We start from the raw sequence: 16,807 nt of genomic DNA, 5'->3' as shown, positions 1-16,807 counted from the left end.
CTTGGTGTGAAAAACTGGCACAAGAAATACAGAGGCAAAACCAAAGACTCTTGCAGGTCAGGTTGATTTACTTTGAGAGAGTACAGTTCCTGAAGAAAGGTATATAATTTATCCAGAAGTTGAAGAAACCACTGAGGAAGAAGGGAATTAGCATAATCAGCTGTTTGCATGGAAAGAGGGATTGTTGCCATGAATGCTTTTCTTTTCTTGCTCAGTTAACAGATTAGGGATTTAGTATTCTTTAATTTTTCTTTTTTGAACCCTAAGAAGATAGATACACACACACACACACACACACACAATTATATATGTAGTACATTACAATGACAAAATGAGAAAATATTATGTGAAAGTGCTTTATAAACAAATACAGAAATATTTTACATATATACAAGTATATAAAATATATCCAGACATATACATAGAGACATAGAGATACAAAATAAACATATAGAAATAAATGTAATAAATGCAAATAAAGAAATTAATATAATATTTTCAAATTGCAGAGCTGGAGAAGACTCTTGAGAGTCCCTTGGACAGCCAGGAGACCAAACGATTCAATCCTAAAGGAAATCAACCCTGAATATTCATTGGAAGGACTGATGCTAAAGTTGAAACTCCAATATTGTGGCCATTTGATATGAAGAACCAACTCAGGGAAAAAATCCTGATGCTGGGAAAGACTGAGGTCAGGAGGAAAAGCGGGCGGGGCGGGGGGTGGGGATTGGCGACAGAGGGTGAGATGGCTGGATGGCATCAATGACTCAACTGACATGAGTTTGAGCAAACTGGGGGAGATGGTGAAGGACAGGGAAGCCTGGTGTGCTGCAGTCCGCAGGGTCTGACACAACTTAGAGACTGAACAACAATGATATTTTTTAATTAATTTATTTTAATTGTAGGCTAATTATTTCACAATAGTGTAGTGGTTTTTGCCATATATTGACATGAATCAGCCATGGGTGTACATGTGTCCCCATCCTGAACCCCCATCCCACCTCCCTCCCCATCCCATCCCTCAGGGTCATCCCAGTGCACTGGCCCTGAGCACCCTGTCTCACGCATCATCAAACTTGGACTGGCGATCTGTTTCACATATGATAATATACATGTTTCAATGCTAGTCTCTCAAATCATCCCACCCTAGCCTTCTCCCACAGAGTCCAAAAGACTGTTCTTTACATCTGTGTCTCTTTTGCTGTCTCACATATAGGGTTGTTGTTACCATCTTTCTAAATTCCATATATACGCATTAATATACTGTATTGGTGTTTTTGTTTCTGACTTACTTTGCTCTGTATAATAGGCTCCAGTTTCAGCCACCTCATTAAAACTGATTCAAATGCATTCTTATTAATAGCTGAGTGATATTCCATTATGTATATGTACCACAGCTTTATCCATTTGTCTGCCGATGGACATCTAGGTTGCTTCCACGTCCTAGCTATTATAAACAGTGCTGCGATGAACATTGGGGTACACGTGCCTCTTTCAATTCTGGTTTCCTTCGTGTGTATACCCAGCAGTGGGATTGCTGGGTCGTATGGCAGTTCTATTTCCAGTTTTTTAAGGAATCTCCACACTGTTCTCCAGAGTGGCTGTACTAGTTTGCATTTCTGCCAACAGTGTAAGAGGGTTCCCTTTTCTCCACACCTTCTCCAGCATTCATTGTTTGCAGACTTTCTGATGGCAGCCATTCTGACCAGCATGAGATGGTACCTCATTGTGGTTTCCATTTGCATTTCTCTGATAATGAGTGACATTGAGCATCTTTTCATATGTTTGTCAGCCATCTGTACGTCTTCTTTGTAGAAATGTCTGTTTAGTTCTTTGGCCCATTTTTTGATTGGGTCATTTATTTTTCTGGAGTTGAGCTGTAGGAGTTGCTTGTATATTTTTGAGATTAGTTGTTTGTCAGTTGCTTCATTTGCTATTATTTTCTCCCATTCTGAAGGCTGTCTTTTCACCTTGCTTATAGTTTCCTTCATTGTGCAAAAACGTTTAATTAGGTGATCCTCTACAAAGAAAACCCTAAAGACTCCACCAGAAAATTACTAGAGCTAATCAATGAATATAGTAAAGTTGCATGATATAAAATTAACACACAGAAATCCCTTGCATTCCTATACACTAACAATGAGAAAACAGAAAGGGAAATTAAGGAAACAATTCCATTCACCATTGCAACGAAAAGAATAAAATACTTAGGAATAAATGTACCTAAAGAAACAAAAGACCTATATGTAGAAAATTATAAAACACTGGTGAAATAAATCAAAGATGACACAAATAGATGGAGAAATATACCACATTCATGGGTTGGAAGAATCAATATAGTGAAAATGAGTATACTACCCAAAGCAATCTATAGATTCAATACAATCCCTATCAAGCTACCAATGGTATTTTTCACAGAACTAGAATAAATAATTTCACAATTTGTATGGAAATACAAAAACCTCGAATAGCCAAAACAATCTTGAGAAAGAAGAACAGAACTGGAGGTATCAACCTGCATGACTTCAGACTATACTACAAAGCTACAGTCATCAAGACAGTATGGTACTGGCACAAAGACAGAAATATAGATCAACGAAACAAAATAGAAAGCTCAGGGATAAATCCACGCACCTATGGACACCTTATTTTTGACAAAGAAGGCAGGAATATACAATGGAGAAAAGACAATCTCTTTAACAAGTGATGCTGGGAAAACTCATCAACCACCTGTAAAAAAATGAAACTAGAACACTTTCTAACACCATACAGAAAAATAAACCTTAAATGGAGTAAAGATATAAATGTAAGACCAGAAACTATAAAACTCTTAGAGGAAAACATATGCAAACATTCTCTGACATAAATCACAGCAGGATCCTCTATGACCCAACTCCCAGAGTAATGGAAATAAAAGCAAAAATAAACAAATGGGACCTAATTAAACAGCAGTATTTCATATAACAAATATATTTAAGGTGATATTTATAAATTTATTAACTTTGTTACAATGTCCTAATGTGAAAAAAAAATGTGAAAGCGTAATAGAGAAGCACTTTTTGTATTCTATAACAAGTTAATCACTAAAGGGATGCTGCCTGTAAGCCTAAATTACACATAATGGCCAGTTTCTGAGAATCCTGCCTCTTAGGTAATGAGCTTTAAGCTAAAACACCTTTGTTTCACTCACAGGACACATCCTAACCAGGCCCACCTATGACTGACTGCAGGTGGGAGAAATCCACACACCCCCTCTGGAGACTGATGTGAACCAGTAAGTGTTTGACTTCTTCCCTCCCTTTTTAGTATAAGAAGAGCCCGAACTCAGGAAGATGGTGTTCTGAGACACGAGCCCACTATCTTCTTGGTTTCCTGGGCTTTCTGGATAAAGTTGCTATTCCTTTCCCCAACAACTCGTCCCTCAAGACTCATCTCTCAACCACTTGCGTGTCATGGGGTGAGCAGTATGAGCTTAGATCCAATAATGAAAGTGCTTTGTACATAGTATTTTCCTCATCTGGTCATTGTAACAAATTTTAAGCATTCTTTTTGTCCCAAGTTTAACTGAGAAATTATTTGGTTTATTTTTATAAGATTCCATATGTAAGTGAAGCACAGTATATCTGTCTGTGTATACTTTCACTTAGCATACTGCTTTCATGGCCCATTCTTTTTGTTGCAAATGGTAGAATTTCCTCACTTTTTTTTACAGCTGAATAGTATTCCATTGCATGCCATGGAACTCCCTTCAAGTTACTGTTTTCATTTCCTTTGGCTATATTCCCAGAAGTAAAATTGCTGGATCATAAGGTAGTTCCAGTTTTAGTTTTTCTGAGGAAACCCCATGCCTTTTTCTGTAGTGGTTGTGCCAGTTCACATTCACACCAACAGCATCCAGGTGTTCCCTTTTTTCCACATCCTCACCAACACTTGTCTTTTTGATGATGGTAACTCCAACAGGCATGAGGTGATATCTCATTGTGGTTTTATTTTGCATTTACCTGATGATTAGTGTGGAGGAGGAAATGGCAACCCACTCCAGTACTCTTCCCTGGAAAATCCCCTGGACAGAGGAACCTGGCAGGCTGCAGTCCATGGAGTCACGAAGACTCAGACACAACTGAGCGACTTCACTTTTCACTTTCATGCATTGGAGAAGGAAATGGCAACCCACTCCAGTGTTCTTGCCTGGAGAATCCCAGGGACAGGGAAGCCTGGTGGCCTGCCATCTATGGGGTCACACAGAGTCAGACACGACTGAAGTGACTTAGCAGCAGTGGCAGCAAATTAGTGATGCTGAAAATCTTTGTATGTACCTGTGACCTTTCCTATGTCTTTGGTGAAATGCCTATTTCAGTCCTTTGCCCATTTTTTTTTAATGAGGTGATTTGTTGTTTTTGCCATTTAATTGTGTGAGCCCTTTATAAGGAAAAAACTTTCATGTTTAAGATAAGGAAGCATGATCAAATAGTTTAATGACCTGTTCAATACTGCACAGTTAACAATCAAGGAGAATTTAGTCCATTCATTCATTCACTTATGTATTCATTTGCTCATTTATTCATTTATGTATTCATCTGCTCATTCATTTGAGAGCTTTCTAGTGACAAAGTGCTGTTATTTTTCTGAGGCCACAAAGACAAGCACAGCCTCTGCCTCCAGGGAGCTCACATTCTGGCAGAGGACAAAGTCAGACATCATGTGTTTTTGGAGAAATGTGGGTCAGGACACAGGAAGCACACAGTCCTCAAGTTCGGTGCTGCCGAGTGAGCTGGCATTTTGGACAAGGTCACTGAGGTCTGCTCTGGGAGGTCAGCCAGTATTCCCAGGGAGGGACAAACAGGGGAGTGCCTCCTGCAGAGGAGTTTATCAAGCACGAAAGGACTGATGCTTCTGATGGACAAGACACAACCTGTGCCACCAGAGAAGTGATGGAAGACATTCTGCTAGGCTGGGGCATCCATTCACAAAAACCTTTATCTTCAAAGGCAATCTCTGCCTTCTGCTCTCAAACTCCTGTGAGCAAACCACCTGGGATGACCATTCAAATTCTCTGGGACCACCTGGGGATTCTGATTTTGACTATGCAACCGAAGCAACTCTTGCAAAGTACATGGGTTGAGGGGAGACTGTGGATGAAAGCAGCCCCTCTGACAGGGGACAGAGGGGACAGCAGGTGACAGAGGGCACATCGGCCAGCCTGGCTCTGCCACCACCTGGTCCCTGCAGGTCCCTGTTCAGCCCTCCTTCAAATGTCTGCAAAGGGATGGTCTGTGCCTGGGAAGTCGTTCCCAAAACCTCGATTTTTGTTTGTAGTGGAATTTTTGTTGTTGTTCAGAAACATGACACACAGCAAAAATAGTAGACAAATAGCGAAGAGTTGGGTGACTCAGAGGTGAAAAGAAAAAGCACTTGTTTCTCCTCCACTGCTCACGTGGAATACTTCTATGACTGGTTTTGTGGGTGTTCCCCACACCAATCAATTCTCCCATTCTCCAGACAAAAGCTGGGTGACCTAGGAGTCAATTTAGCTCTGACACTATCTACCCCAGGGTTCACACAGACCCCACCAGTTAGGAGCTTGGTCTCAAAAGACCCCTCCCAGCTCAGAAGCCCTTCATCAGGTTATCACATGCACTTCTGATCAACCAGCTGTAAACCAGGGTTCTCACAACCATCCTTTGGGTTCAAAAATTTGCTAGGATGGCTCACAGAACTCAGGGCAGCACTACTTATGTTTACCAGTTTATTATATAATAAAGGCAATGACAAAGGATACAGATGAACAGTCAGATGAAGGTGACTAGGGCAAGTCTGGAAGGGCCCAGAATGTCTGCTCCCACGGAGATGCAGTACTCCAGTACTCTTCCCTGGGAAATCCCATGGACAGAGGAGCTTAGAGACAACTTAGAGACTAAACAACAACCCTCCCAGTACATGGATATGTCCACCAACCCCGAAGCTCTTGGAAAGCCATTTGGTTGGTTGGTTTAGTCGCTAAGTCATGTCCAACTCTTGTGGACCCCACAGATTGTAGCCTGCCAGGCTCCTCTGACCATGGGATGGATTCTCCAGGCAAGAATACTGGAATGGGTTGCCATTTCCTCCTCCAGGGGATCTTCCCAACCCAGGAGTCAAACCCAGGTCTCCTGCATTGCAGGCAGATTCTTTACCAATTGAGCTATGAGGGAAGCCCATAATTTAGAGATTTTTTAGAGGCCTCATCACATCAGCATGATTAATTATTAACTCAGTTTCCAGCCTCTTTCCCATCTCTAAAGGACAGAGGTGAGACTACAAGTCCTAAGTTTTAATCACACCTGATTTTTCTTGTGACAGTCCCCACGCAGGAGTCATCAGAAGTCAGCTCATCTAAACAAAAGATGCTTTTACCACCCAGGAAATTCCAAGGAATTCAGAAGCTCTTGTCAGGTGATCCTATCACACCCATGGCTCAGAAAATTACAAAGGTTTTAGGAGCTCCATGTCAGGAACCAAAATCAAAGACCAAATATTGGCATAAAATGGGTGTACATGTGTGCTCAGTAATGTCTAACTCTTTGAGACCCCATGGACTTAGCCCACCAGGCTCCTCTGCCAATGGGATTCTCCAGGCAAGAATACTGGAGTGGGTTGCCATTTCCTACTCCAGAGGATGTTCCCAACCCAGAGATAGAACCAGAGTCTCCTACATTGGTGGGCAGATTCTTTACCACTACACCACCTGGGAAGTCAGCAGAACATGGAAACAGAGACAAATATAATATTTCCCAGGAAGGAATTCTAGATGCTCTCCCAGTTCTACTCCCTCCTGAGAAAAAGAATGCTCAGGAAGAGCCCCAGAGCACTGCCACAGATGATAAACTCTGGAGTTAATGGAAGACATGGTCTCCTGCTAACTCTTCAGCAGTTGAAGCAAGAATAGGTTTCAGAATATAGCACAAGATACAGATGTACATTAAAGAGAAGGCACAGTTGACAAGTTCCCCCACAAGCCTTCAAGGGACACTATCCAGAGTCAGGCTGATGATGCCCCAAAGTGTAACTGCAATTTTTTATTCACAAGATAACACTTGCAGATACCCTGAAGATAATCTTAAAATGAGGTACTCCTCCCCCAAAAAACAAGTCTCCAGGTCAGGCACCATGCCCACCTTGCTCATCACTGTACCTCCATCACAGAAATCCACGTATGGCATTTTGTAGCTTCCTAACGAGTGGCTTTGGAATGACAAGATGCAATGAGACAAAAATTAAGAGCAAATACATGCAAACTAAAATGTATGACAGGGAAGTAAAAGTGGGAAGTCTAAAATTATTGTATTACATATCCACTGTTCTTACGTGGGAAGGAATGAGTCTATGAAAGAAAAAAAAAAGGATAAGCAAATAAAATAAAGAATAAACAACTCAATGTAATTTTCACCCTGGAGTCTATCAGCCCCTCCAAGAAACTGGGGGGACATTAGATTAAACTGTATCTTACAAAATGTGTCTGAAAATATCCCCAGGAAATGCCACAAGAAAAATGGGCCTCACACATGCACCTCTCACTCACATGCATCTGTAAGTCAAAGTGCTGATAAATGATGGAGTCTCTGACCTGCTTCAGACTTTCTCATTGAAAGTGATGAATTGGGGAAGGAGAACAGCTGAGACATGGCTGGAATTAGTTAGTACCTAAGCTGCATATTTTAGAGTTGATATTTACTTTGACCTACAAGAGCAGCCTTGACCATCCTTATTCATTAACACATTTCCTTCAGGGGCTCAGATACAAATCCTAGGAGGTTTTGTTTTTTGGGGGGGGGCGGGGGAGGGAGGGAGTTAGCAATAACAAGTAAAAATGTATTTGGTCATCCCTAAAAATTATGAAGAGCCTGTAGAAAAGAGAAATGACTTACAACGGCAACCACAGGGAGACTTGATACCATGAAGGAGTTAAGACATGTAATAATAGAGGAAACAGCAGGACTTGCAAGGCAAGTTCCCCTTGTTGATTCATCACCTGCCGTGTGTCTGATTTAAGAAACTCTACAGGTAGCGAAAGAGCACTGATAAGCACAAACAGATGATAAGGTATCGATATATGAACACTGGGATAAAACTCACAAATCAATACATTTTGACTTCTTCCTAAGTGTAGAGTGCCCAGAGTAGCAGAGCTTATGGTGATTACACAGTAATTGTTAATACATTTTGAATCACACGATTCTGATGTAATCACACGGTATTAGCCGAGGTTCCCTTGCAGCCAGCACGGAGCTGATGCTTAATATATACTGATGACTCAATGAATAAAGATGAATGACTTAAAATGGAAAAAATACTGAAGTACCCTGTGAAGAAATATTGGAATTAATTGAGATAAATGCTGTCACAGCTACTATCTATAAACAATTAACAGCTGTGTTCATCTAACTTTCTGTGCTTCAGAGTTTTTAAAGCAATCAAAACGAACTATCAATACTTTTGTTGTATAAGCCCATGTTGTATAAATTATTTTAGTCACTTAAGTATTTAAGTTCCTGTTCATCTGGCTGTCATTCATTCAATAATTTGTCCATTGACTCATGTCCGTATTCATCTATTCACTAGTTCTTTCAGGCATTCATTCACACATACTTGCATTTTTCATAACTTCCACTCTTCACCCTGTCTTTCTCCTTCTATGTCCCTTCCCTTCTTGACTTCTCTGGGAAACGCTGCAAATCTGTCTCCTGTTTTTTCTCTATTGTGCTTTCAAAGTAGAAAGTCCCCCATTAAATTGTAGCCACTTTCCCTCACCACAAGACTTTGCCTGGAAGACCCCATGAAAAACTTTCAGAGCAGTTAAGCCCAGAATTGCTTATTTGTTTGCCATCTTCTTAACCCCTTGGTGGCTCAGCTGGTAAAGAATCTGTCTGGAATGCAGGAGACCCAGGTTCTATCCCTGAGTTAGGAAGATCCCCTCGAGAAGGGAATGGCTATCTATTCCACTATTTTTGTCTAGAGAATTCCAAGGAGAGAGAAGCCTGGTGGGCTACAGTCCATGGGGTTGCAAAGAGTTGGGCACAACTGAAGCAACTAATGTTTTTCTTAACCCCTTAAGAAGAGCTTTTGAGACTTATCTCTGTTTTTATGAACTATGATAAATATCATGTTAATCACAACATACATGAATTCATAGCTACTGAAAAATAACAGAAAAGAAGTTCACATCAAACTTAGAAAAATAAAGAAAGGATGCCAACTCAAATAAATGTCAGATTATCAGAAGCAGTATGGAAAATGCAATCATCTTCCTTTCCTCGCATTTATCAATATATTCTACTGAGTGAAAAAAAAGAACAGTTAGCCAATAGTGCTAATAGGAAATGCGTAACACCAATGACACTATCCTTTCTGAGCATGGTGATAAGATGACAATTCTCAGGGCTCCTGTCTCCATCCTTGACTGCTTTTCACTTTAACTATTAAACTGGTATGTTACTTATTCTTCTGGGTTTCAGAATCTGCATACATACTGGACTTGCAAAAAAAGAAAAAATCATTTACCTGCAGAAAATTTATTCCCACACTATGCCCACATGGATTCTTAGAATATTTCATTTCATAACTGTGGACTTTAATGAATGGGCATAGAAGATTTCTAAGCAAAGAAATAACAGGGTTGTCTTCTAGGAAGATTTTGAAGCACAGTGTGTTTCTCTAGATGTGGGATGAATTTAAATTATGTTTAAATCATTGATGTACCTAATTCATAAAGGTTTGTGGGATGACATTGCATTACAGAGGACTATTTGAAACTACTAATACCTTATATTTGCAGAGTGCTTCATAGTTGAAAATACTTTTTGTTATCTTACTATATCTTTTGGAGAAGGCAATGGCACCCCACTCCAGTGTTCTTGCCTGGAGAATCCCAGGGATGGGGGAGCCTGGTGGGCTGCCGTCTATGGGGTCGCACAGAGTCGGACACGACTGAAGTGACTTAGCAGCAGCAGCATTAAGTGGGTAGCCTAATCCTCATTTATAAATACAGAATAAGTTTCAGTCATCAATGTTTTCATATACATTACAGTTAGGAGGTTTAGGACCAGAATCCAAAGAGTGAGAAGATCTCATGTGATATCAATGATGTCAGTATCAATGGCTCCATTACTTTAATGTCAGGGAACAGGAGATACTGGAATTAACAGCAAATAAAGAAAAGTAAAATTTAAAGATGCAGGTGTGTGCATGCTAAGCTGCTTCAGTTGTGTCCAACTCTGCATGACCCCCATGGACTGTAGCCCTCCAGAGGCTCCTCTGTCTATGGGATTCTCCAGGCAAGAATACTGGAGTAGGTTGCCATGCCCTCCTCCAGAGGATCTTCCCAACCCCAGGAACAAACCCATGTCTCTCGTGTCTCCTGCTTTGGCAAATGGTTCTTTACCACTAGCACCACTTGGGAAGCTCTAAAGATGCAGCTACCTAAACTTAAAGCATTTAAATAGGGGCAACTCATTGCTTCTACTTCTGTTCTAATCAAACACTTAATTTCACTTTAAGAAAAAAGAATAGGGTCAACTTAGCATTTTGAGTGGGAAATCACCAGGAGGGAATCACCCAGGACTCTGGGCAGGGACAGTGTCTTCTCCCTCAACTCTCCAGCATATTGACGGCAGATCATGGAGATTCTCTGTCTCCATAATCACACGAGCCAATTTCTGACAACATTTTACAATCTATATAGATGAGACAGAGATACAGAAATGATTTTATCATAAAATGACTATATATGCAAAATACATAGATGATTATATATAAATAATATAGATGAGTATATATGATACATGTAAATCATACATACATACATGATTCATTATAAGTAATTGGCATTTTTAAAGTTTTTAATTTTTATTTCAGATTTAGTGTAGATAATTGGCATTTATACGCACACAAACTGTTTAGTCCTGTTTCTCTGGAGAACCCTAATACCCTCTCCCCTACTCCAGCCTGAAATATTTACATACATTTCATGTTTGGTGGCTCATAGGGTAAATAATCAGTCTGCAATGCAGGAGACATGGGTTCGATACCTGGTCAGGGAGATCCCCCGGAGAGGGGCATGGCAAACCACTCCAGTATTCTTGTCTGGAGAATCCCATGGACAGAGGAGCCTGGTAGGCTACAGATCATGGGATCACACACAGTCAGACACGACTGAGTGATCAACACTTTCACTTTTTTTCCCCCCAACTTTTTACCACATCCAGACCTACGTGCAAATCTGTGCCCTCTGCCCGGCCCCACTGCAAAGTCTTAGTGCACAACCAGGCAGTCCATAACCGTGCATGTACCTGTCCAGCTGCGATCGTTTAGGAACCAGAGGGACGGCAAAGGGCATGGCACCTCAGGGTGGACAGCGGCCCCCGATTCATTCCTTCACCAGGCTCTTACACAGCAGACTCTACCCGCTAGAGCCCCTGAAGCTCCTCAGGAAGAAGGGAGCAACTGAACAGCGAACTCTGGCAGAGGCCAGGGAAGGGAAACAGGGGAACCCAGGTCAAGGGGCCAGGGCAGGGCGCTGAAGGTGGGTGTGGAGCCGAGTGGGGCAGGAACAGCTTACACATGCAGTTCTCCCGGGGGGCTGCCCAGTGGCTAGGCATAAGGAGAAGCAGCTCCAGGAGGGCTGCGGGCAGGAGCGGGCAGTGAGGGAAGAAGCATTTAGGAGATGAGGCGGTCGTGGAGCTGGTGCAGCTGCTCCTGGGTGAGCACCAGCCGGTGTCGCTGCCCGAGGCCAGCCACGCACGAGAAGGTCACTTTGCCCATGTACACAGTGTCGTCCTGCTGCTCTTCCTTGGCCCTGAGGAAGGCTGATGAAGGGAAGGTGGCAAAGTCAGTGGGGACCGTGGCTCCAGGGCGCTGAGATACAGTCTCCTTAAGGACCTCATCCTTGAGCTTCTCAATGGTGTCGCTTAGGGACTTGAGCTGAGCCACCTGCTCCAGGAGCTGGGCCGATGGGCTCTTGGCAGCAGGGTTGGAGCGAGTGATGTCCACTACGTGCGTGCATGCGCTCAACTGATTCAACATCTCCAGCAGCTGGTTGGTCTTACGATACAGCACTCCAGCAGCAAGCTCGCTGCCAGGGCCCTCCTGGGGCGGGAGAGAGAGTTTGGCCACGTGCAGAGGGGGCAGGGCTGCTAAGGATGTCTTCATCTGGGCTCCCTTGAGGGTGTTGTTCTCGTGCTGGAGCTGGGAGATGTGCAGCCTCATGGCAGAGATCTGCTGAAGCAGCAATGGTGAGTCCTTCACCAGCCCGGGGCCTGGCACAGACCCCGGAGCCTGTCCAGGGGCACCTCCCCCAGCAATGCCAGAGACCAGGGTGGCAATACCCGAGGGAGGGGGCCCCCGGAGCCCCTCAATCGTGAGCTTGGACTGGCTGTTCAATCGCTGCTTTAACTCTGCCTTCTCTGCCTCCAGCTGGTCGATGTCAGCCTGAAGTGCATCCATGGTCTCCTCAAACTCTTTCTCCTTCTTCCGCAGCAGCGTCTGGGTCTCCTCCAGCCGAGTCTGGACTTTCTCAATGCACTCATCTGCATCCTTGGCAGCACTGTCCAGCTTCTTCTCCAGGAGGCTCAGCCGCACATTGGCCTCACTGAGCTCTTCCTCCTTGATCTTCAGTGACTTCTTCAGCTCTTTAATAACTGTCTCTCGATCCTCAAGCTTCAAACCCAGGCCTTCAGCATCCGTGATCTCTGCACGAAGAGCCGCAGCCCGCAGCTCAACTGGGGGAGGCTTGCTAGGGGGCCGCTTGGCATCGTACTCTCCCTCCTGCATGGCTGTGGCCAACTTGTTCATAGTGCTGATGAGGAGGCTGCATGACTGGCGCAGACACTCATAGGGGTTGCTGGAGGGGGTCCCGTAGATTCGCTCGCTTGCTTTGAAAGCCAGCTCCTCCAGGGCAGCCACAGGCAGTCCCTCGTTCTCTGCCAGTGGGGCAATGAGCTGGGCAGCAGCTGCTGCCACCTCCTGCAGCACCGCCACCACCCACGTCAAGTGTTTTCTGCAGTCGAGGAGTGTGTCAGATACCTGTGGTCCAAAAGCCAGTGCAGCCGGGATCCCAGGCGCATCCGTCCCTGGCATCCGCCGCAGGATCTTCTTGCAGAACTGGCGGGTATCACTGCACGAAGTTTCCAGGTCCCGTAGCAGGAGGGCAATATCTGAAGCCTCCTGCCCACCCTGCAAGAAGACCCGTAGCCGTCCCACCTCCACACTCATGCAGTCCAGGGCACTCTGGGTAAACTTAATGTGGTCAGCCAGCTGCATGGTACTGTCCTCAGGTTGTTCAGCAAGGTGGATGCTGTATAGATGCTGGTAGTACTTGATATATATATCAAGTTTGGTCATAACATCTATATATATATATATAGATGCTGGTAGTACTCCCGCGTCTCTCCACCTCCTGTCTCGTTTTACCCTCCTCCTTCGCTGGTTTACTTCCTCGAGTTTCAGTTTCTGCACTATACTCATGGGGTTCCTTCCTTTGCTGACATTTTGGCCTCCAGGATCCCCACACGTGACCTCAACAATTGAATTACATGGAGCAGTTCATACACACTCATCCTAAAAACAGGTAGTCAGCTTAGAGCAGTAGATATATTTACTTACTAGTTGTTACTGTTCTTAATGCAAAGAAATAGATGAAAACAATAGAACAGGAAAGACCAGAGATCTCAAGAAAATTAGAGATACCAAGGGAACTTTTCATGCAAAGATGGGCTCAATAAAGGACAGAAATGGTATGGACCTAACAGAAGCAGAAGATATTAAGATGAGGTGGCAAGAATACACGGAAGAACTGTACAGAAAAGATCTTCACGACCCGGATAACCATGATGGTGTGATCACTCACCTAGAGCCAGACATCCTGGAATGTGAAGTCAAGTGGGCTTTAGGAAGCATCACTATAAACCAAGCTAGTAAAGGTGATTGAATTCCAATTGAGCTATTTCAAACCCTTAAAGGTGATGCTGTGAAAGTGCTGCACTCAATATGCCAGCAAATTTGGAAAACTTAGAAGTGGCCACAGGATTGGGAAATGCCAGTTTTCACTCCAATCCCAAAGAAAGGCAATGCCAAATAATATTCAAATTACTGCACAATTGCACTCATCTCACATGCTAGCAAAGTAATTGCTCAAAATTCTCCAAGCCAGGCTTCAACAGTACGTAAACTGTGAACTTCCAAATGTTCAAGCTGGATTTAGAAAAGGCAGAGGAACCAGAGATCAAATTGCCAACATCCACTGGATCATCAAAAAAGCAAGAGTTCCAGAAAAACACCTACATCTGCTTTATTGACTATGCCAAAGCCTTTGACTATGTAGATCACAACTGTGGAAAATTCTGAAAGAGACGGGAATACCAGACCACCTGCCCTGCCTACTGAGAAATTTGTATGAAGGTCAGGAAGCAACAGTTATAACTGGACATGGAACATCAGACTGGTTCCAAATTGGGAAAGGAGTACATCAAGGCTGTATATTGTCACCCTGCTTGTTTAACTTATATACAGAGTACATCATGAGAAATGCTGGGCTGGATGAAGCACAAGCTGGAATCAAGATTGCCAGGAGAAATATCAATAACCTCAGATATGTAGATAACATCACCCTTACGGCACAAAGCGAAGAAGAAGTGAAGAACCTCTTGATGAAAGTGAAAGAGGAGAGTGAGAAGTTGGCTTAAAACTCAACAGAAAACTAAGATCATGGCATCTGGTCCCATCACTTCACAGCAAATAGATGGAAAACAGTGGAAACAGAGACAGACTTTATTTGGAGGGGCTCCAAAATCACTGCAGATGGTGACTGCAGTCATGAAATTCAAAGACGCTTACTGCTTGGAAAAGAGTTATGACCAAACTAGACAGCCTATTAAAAAGCAGGGACATTACTTTGCTAACAAAGGTCCATCTTAGTCAAAGCTACGGTTTTTCCAGTAGTCATGTATGGATGTGAGAGTTGGACTGTGAAGAAAGCTGAGCACCGAAGAATTGATGCTTTTGAACTGTGGTGTTGAAGGAGACTCTTGAGAGCCCCTTGGACTGCAAGGAGCTCCAACCAGTGGATCCTAAAGGAAATCAGTCCTGAATATTCATTGGAAGGACTGATGGCAAAGCTGAAACTCCAATATTTTGGCCACCTGATGTGAAGAACTGACTCATTTGAAAAGACCCTGATGCTGGGAAAGCTTGAAGGTGGGAGGAGAAGGGGACAACAAAAAATTAGATGGTTGGATGGCATCACCGACTCAATGGACATGAGTTTGAGTCAACTCCAGGAGTTAGTGATGCACAGGGAGTCCTGGCGTGCTGCAGTCCATGGGGTCACAAAGAATGAGCAACAGAGCAACTGAACTGAACTGTTCTTACTAGTGTCAGTTGGCATCTCAATATAATTTTAGTTGAATCAAGAATTTTGAAAACATGTTTCAATTAAAACATACTTTTGTTTTGTCAGCAACAAAGTTTTAAAAATCACAAATCATTAGATCTCAATTAAGAGTATGAATCTTTGAATGTGATAATGCTAACAGCTAGCAGCCACAAAAAAAAAAAAAAAGGAAAGAAAGAAAACGATTATTCCCCAAGCTGAGGTTCACGTTAATACAAGAGCTGAATACATGTGCAAGTTTAAATGAAGGAAGAAAACTTCTTTAATCTTACTTATAGGTAAACCTATAAAACTCAAAAGGTATCCCATCCCAGAGAATTTTCATTGCTTAAAACAGATTTTTTTTTTAGAACTTTTATTATGTCCTTAAATTTTTTAAGTGATTTGAATTTCAGTTATGTTTATCAATCTAAAAAATTTCCACCCATTGATTTTTAGATGATGGCTTGAATTAAGATGATACTGAGTCATAGTCAATTTGTAAATATGTACCTATAACACAATTTTCTTTTAAAAGTTAGTAACATGTAGATTAGGCAACTGAAAAAAGCTAACTTGCTTTTATCAGCACATTTTTAAATAACAGCTAATCAAAGAGTAGACATTCATTTGCTCTGAACAAAAAACACTTGCTTCATTAAACAACATGTCGACAGTTCACATGATAAATTTAAATAACAAATACAAATTCTGCAAGCACATTAAATGATAACGAGAGGCAAAAGAACATACTTTTGAAAAAGGTGATTTCTTTATGTAGATAATTTTATCACATTTACTTGAAATACACATGAAAGAGCACTGATGTTGAATAAGTTGTTACAGAAACCCAACTTTAATTTCTATTATAATACTATCAAAAGAAAAAGACTGTGAGTAGCAGATGAAGAAGAGGAAATAACAGATCAAATAAACTTAAGTTCAAAGGGTAAGCAAAGTATTCAAAGAACACTTTCATCCCTAAAGATACATTTTTGTTGAAACAAGATAGGAAAAAGAGTTACATGTATTAACTGCTCAATTGAAATTTGAGTACCCTATTATAGAAGATGGGCTTCCCAGGTGGCACAGTGGTAAAGAACCCTCCTGACAAGCAGGAAAAGCAGGAGATGTGAATTCGATTCCTGGGTCAGGAAGATCCCCTGGAGAAGGAAATGGCAACCCACTCCAGTATTCTTTCCCGGAAAAGTCCACGGACAGAGAAACCTGGTGGGCTACAGTTCATGAGGTCACAAAGAGTCGGACACTACTGAGTGCACACACGTACATTACTGAAGATCTCTTCCTCCATCCACTGCTTCCAGAATAAATCACATGTTTTTAGCAAGATATAAACACTTTGCTTCCTAATATGATTTCAGTGAAAACTGCAAGAATCTCAAGTGT

General features: G+C 42.4%; 1 protein-coding gene across 1 annotated transcript; it reads right to left on the bottom strand.

Annotated features, from left to right (window-relative positions):
• Window positions 1–11,442: 11,442 nt before the first annotated feature.
• On the bottom strand, window positions 11,443–13,374 carry LOC138985956 (dynactin subunit 1-like). The gene has a single exon (XM_070364255.1). The coding sequence runs from the start codon at window positions 13,372–13,374 to the stop codon at window positions 11,692–11,694; it is 1,683 nt and encodes a 560-aa protein (XP_070220356.1). The 3' UTR covers window positions 11,443–11,691.
• Window positions 13,375–16,807: the final 3,433 nt, after the last annotated feature.

Source organism: Bos mutus, chromosome 27 (genome assembly GCF_027580195.1).
Source record: "Bos mutus isolate GX-2022 chromosome 27, NWIPB_WYAK_1.1, whole genome shotgun sequence".
NCBI classification, from domain to species: Eukaryota; Metazoa; Chordata; class Mammalia; order Artiodactyla; family Bovidae; genus Bos; species Bos mutus.
The sequence above is the reverse complement of the archived record's forward strand: the minus strand, read 5'-3'. Positions and strand labels throughout refer to the sequence as shown.

Bases quoted from the DNA above. Each gene is read 5' to 3' on its own strand.
- LOC138985956 (XM_070364255.1), bottom strand. From the start codon at position 13,374: ATGACCAAACTTGATATATATATCAAGTACTACCAGCATCTATACAGC.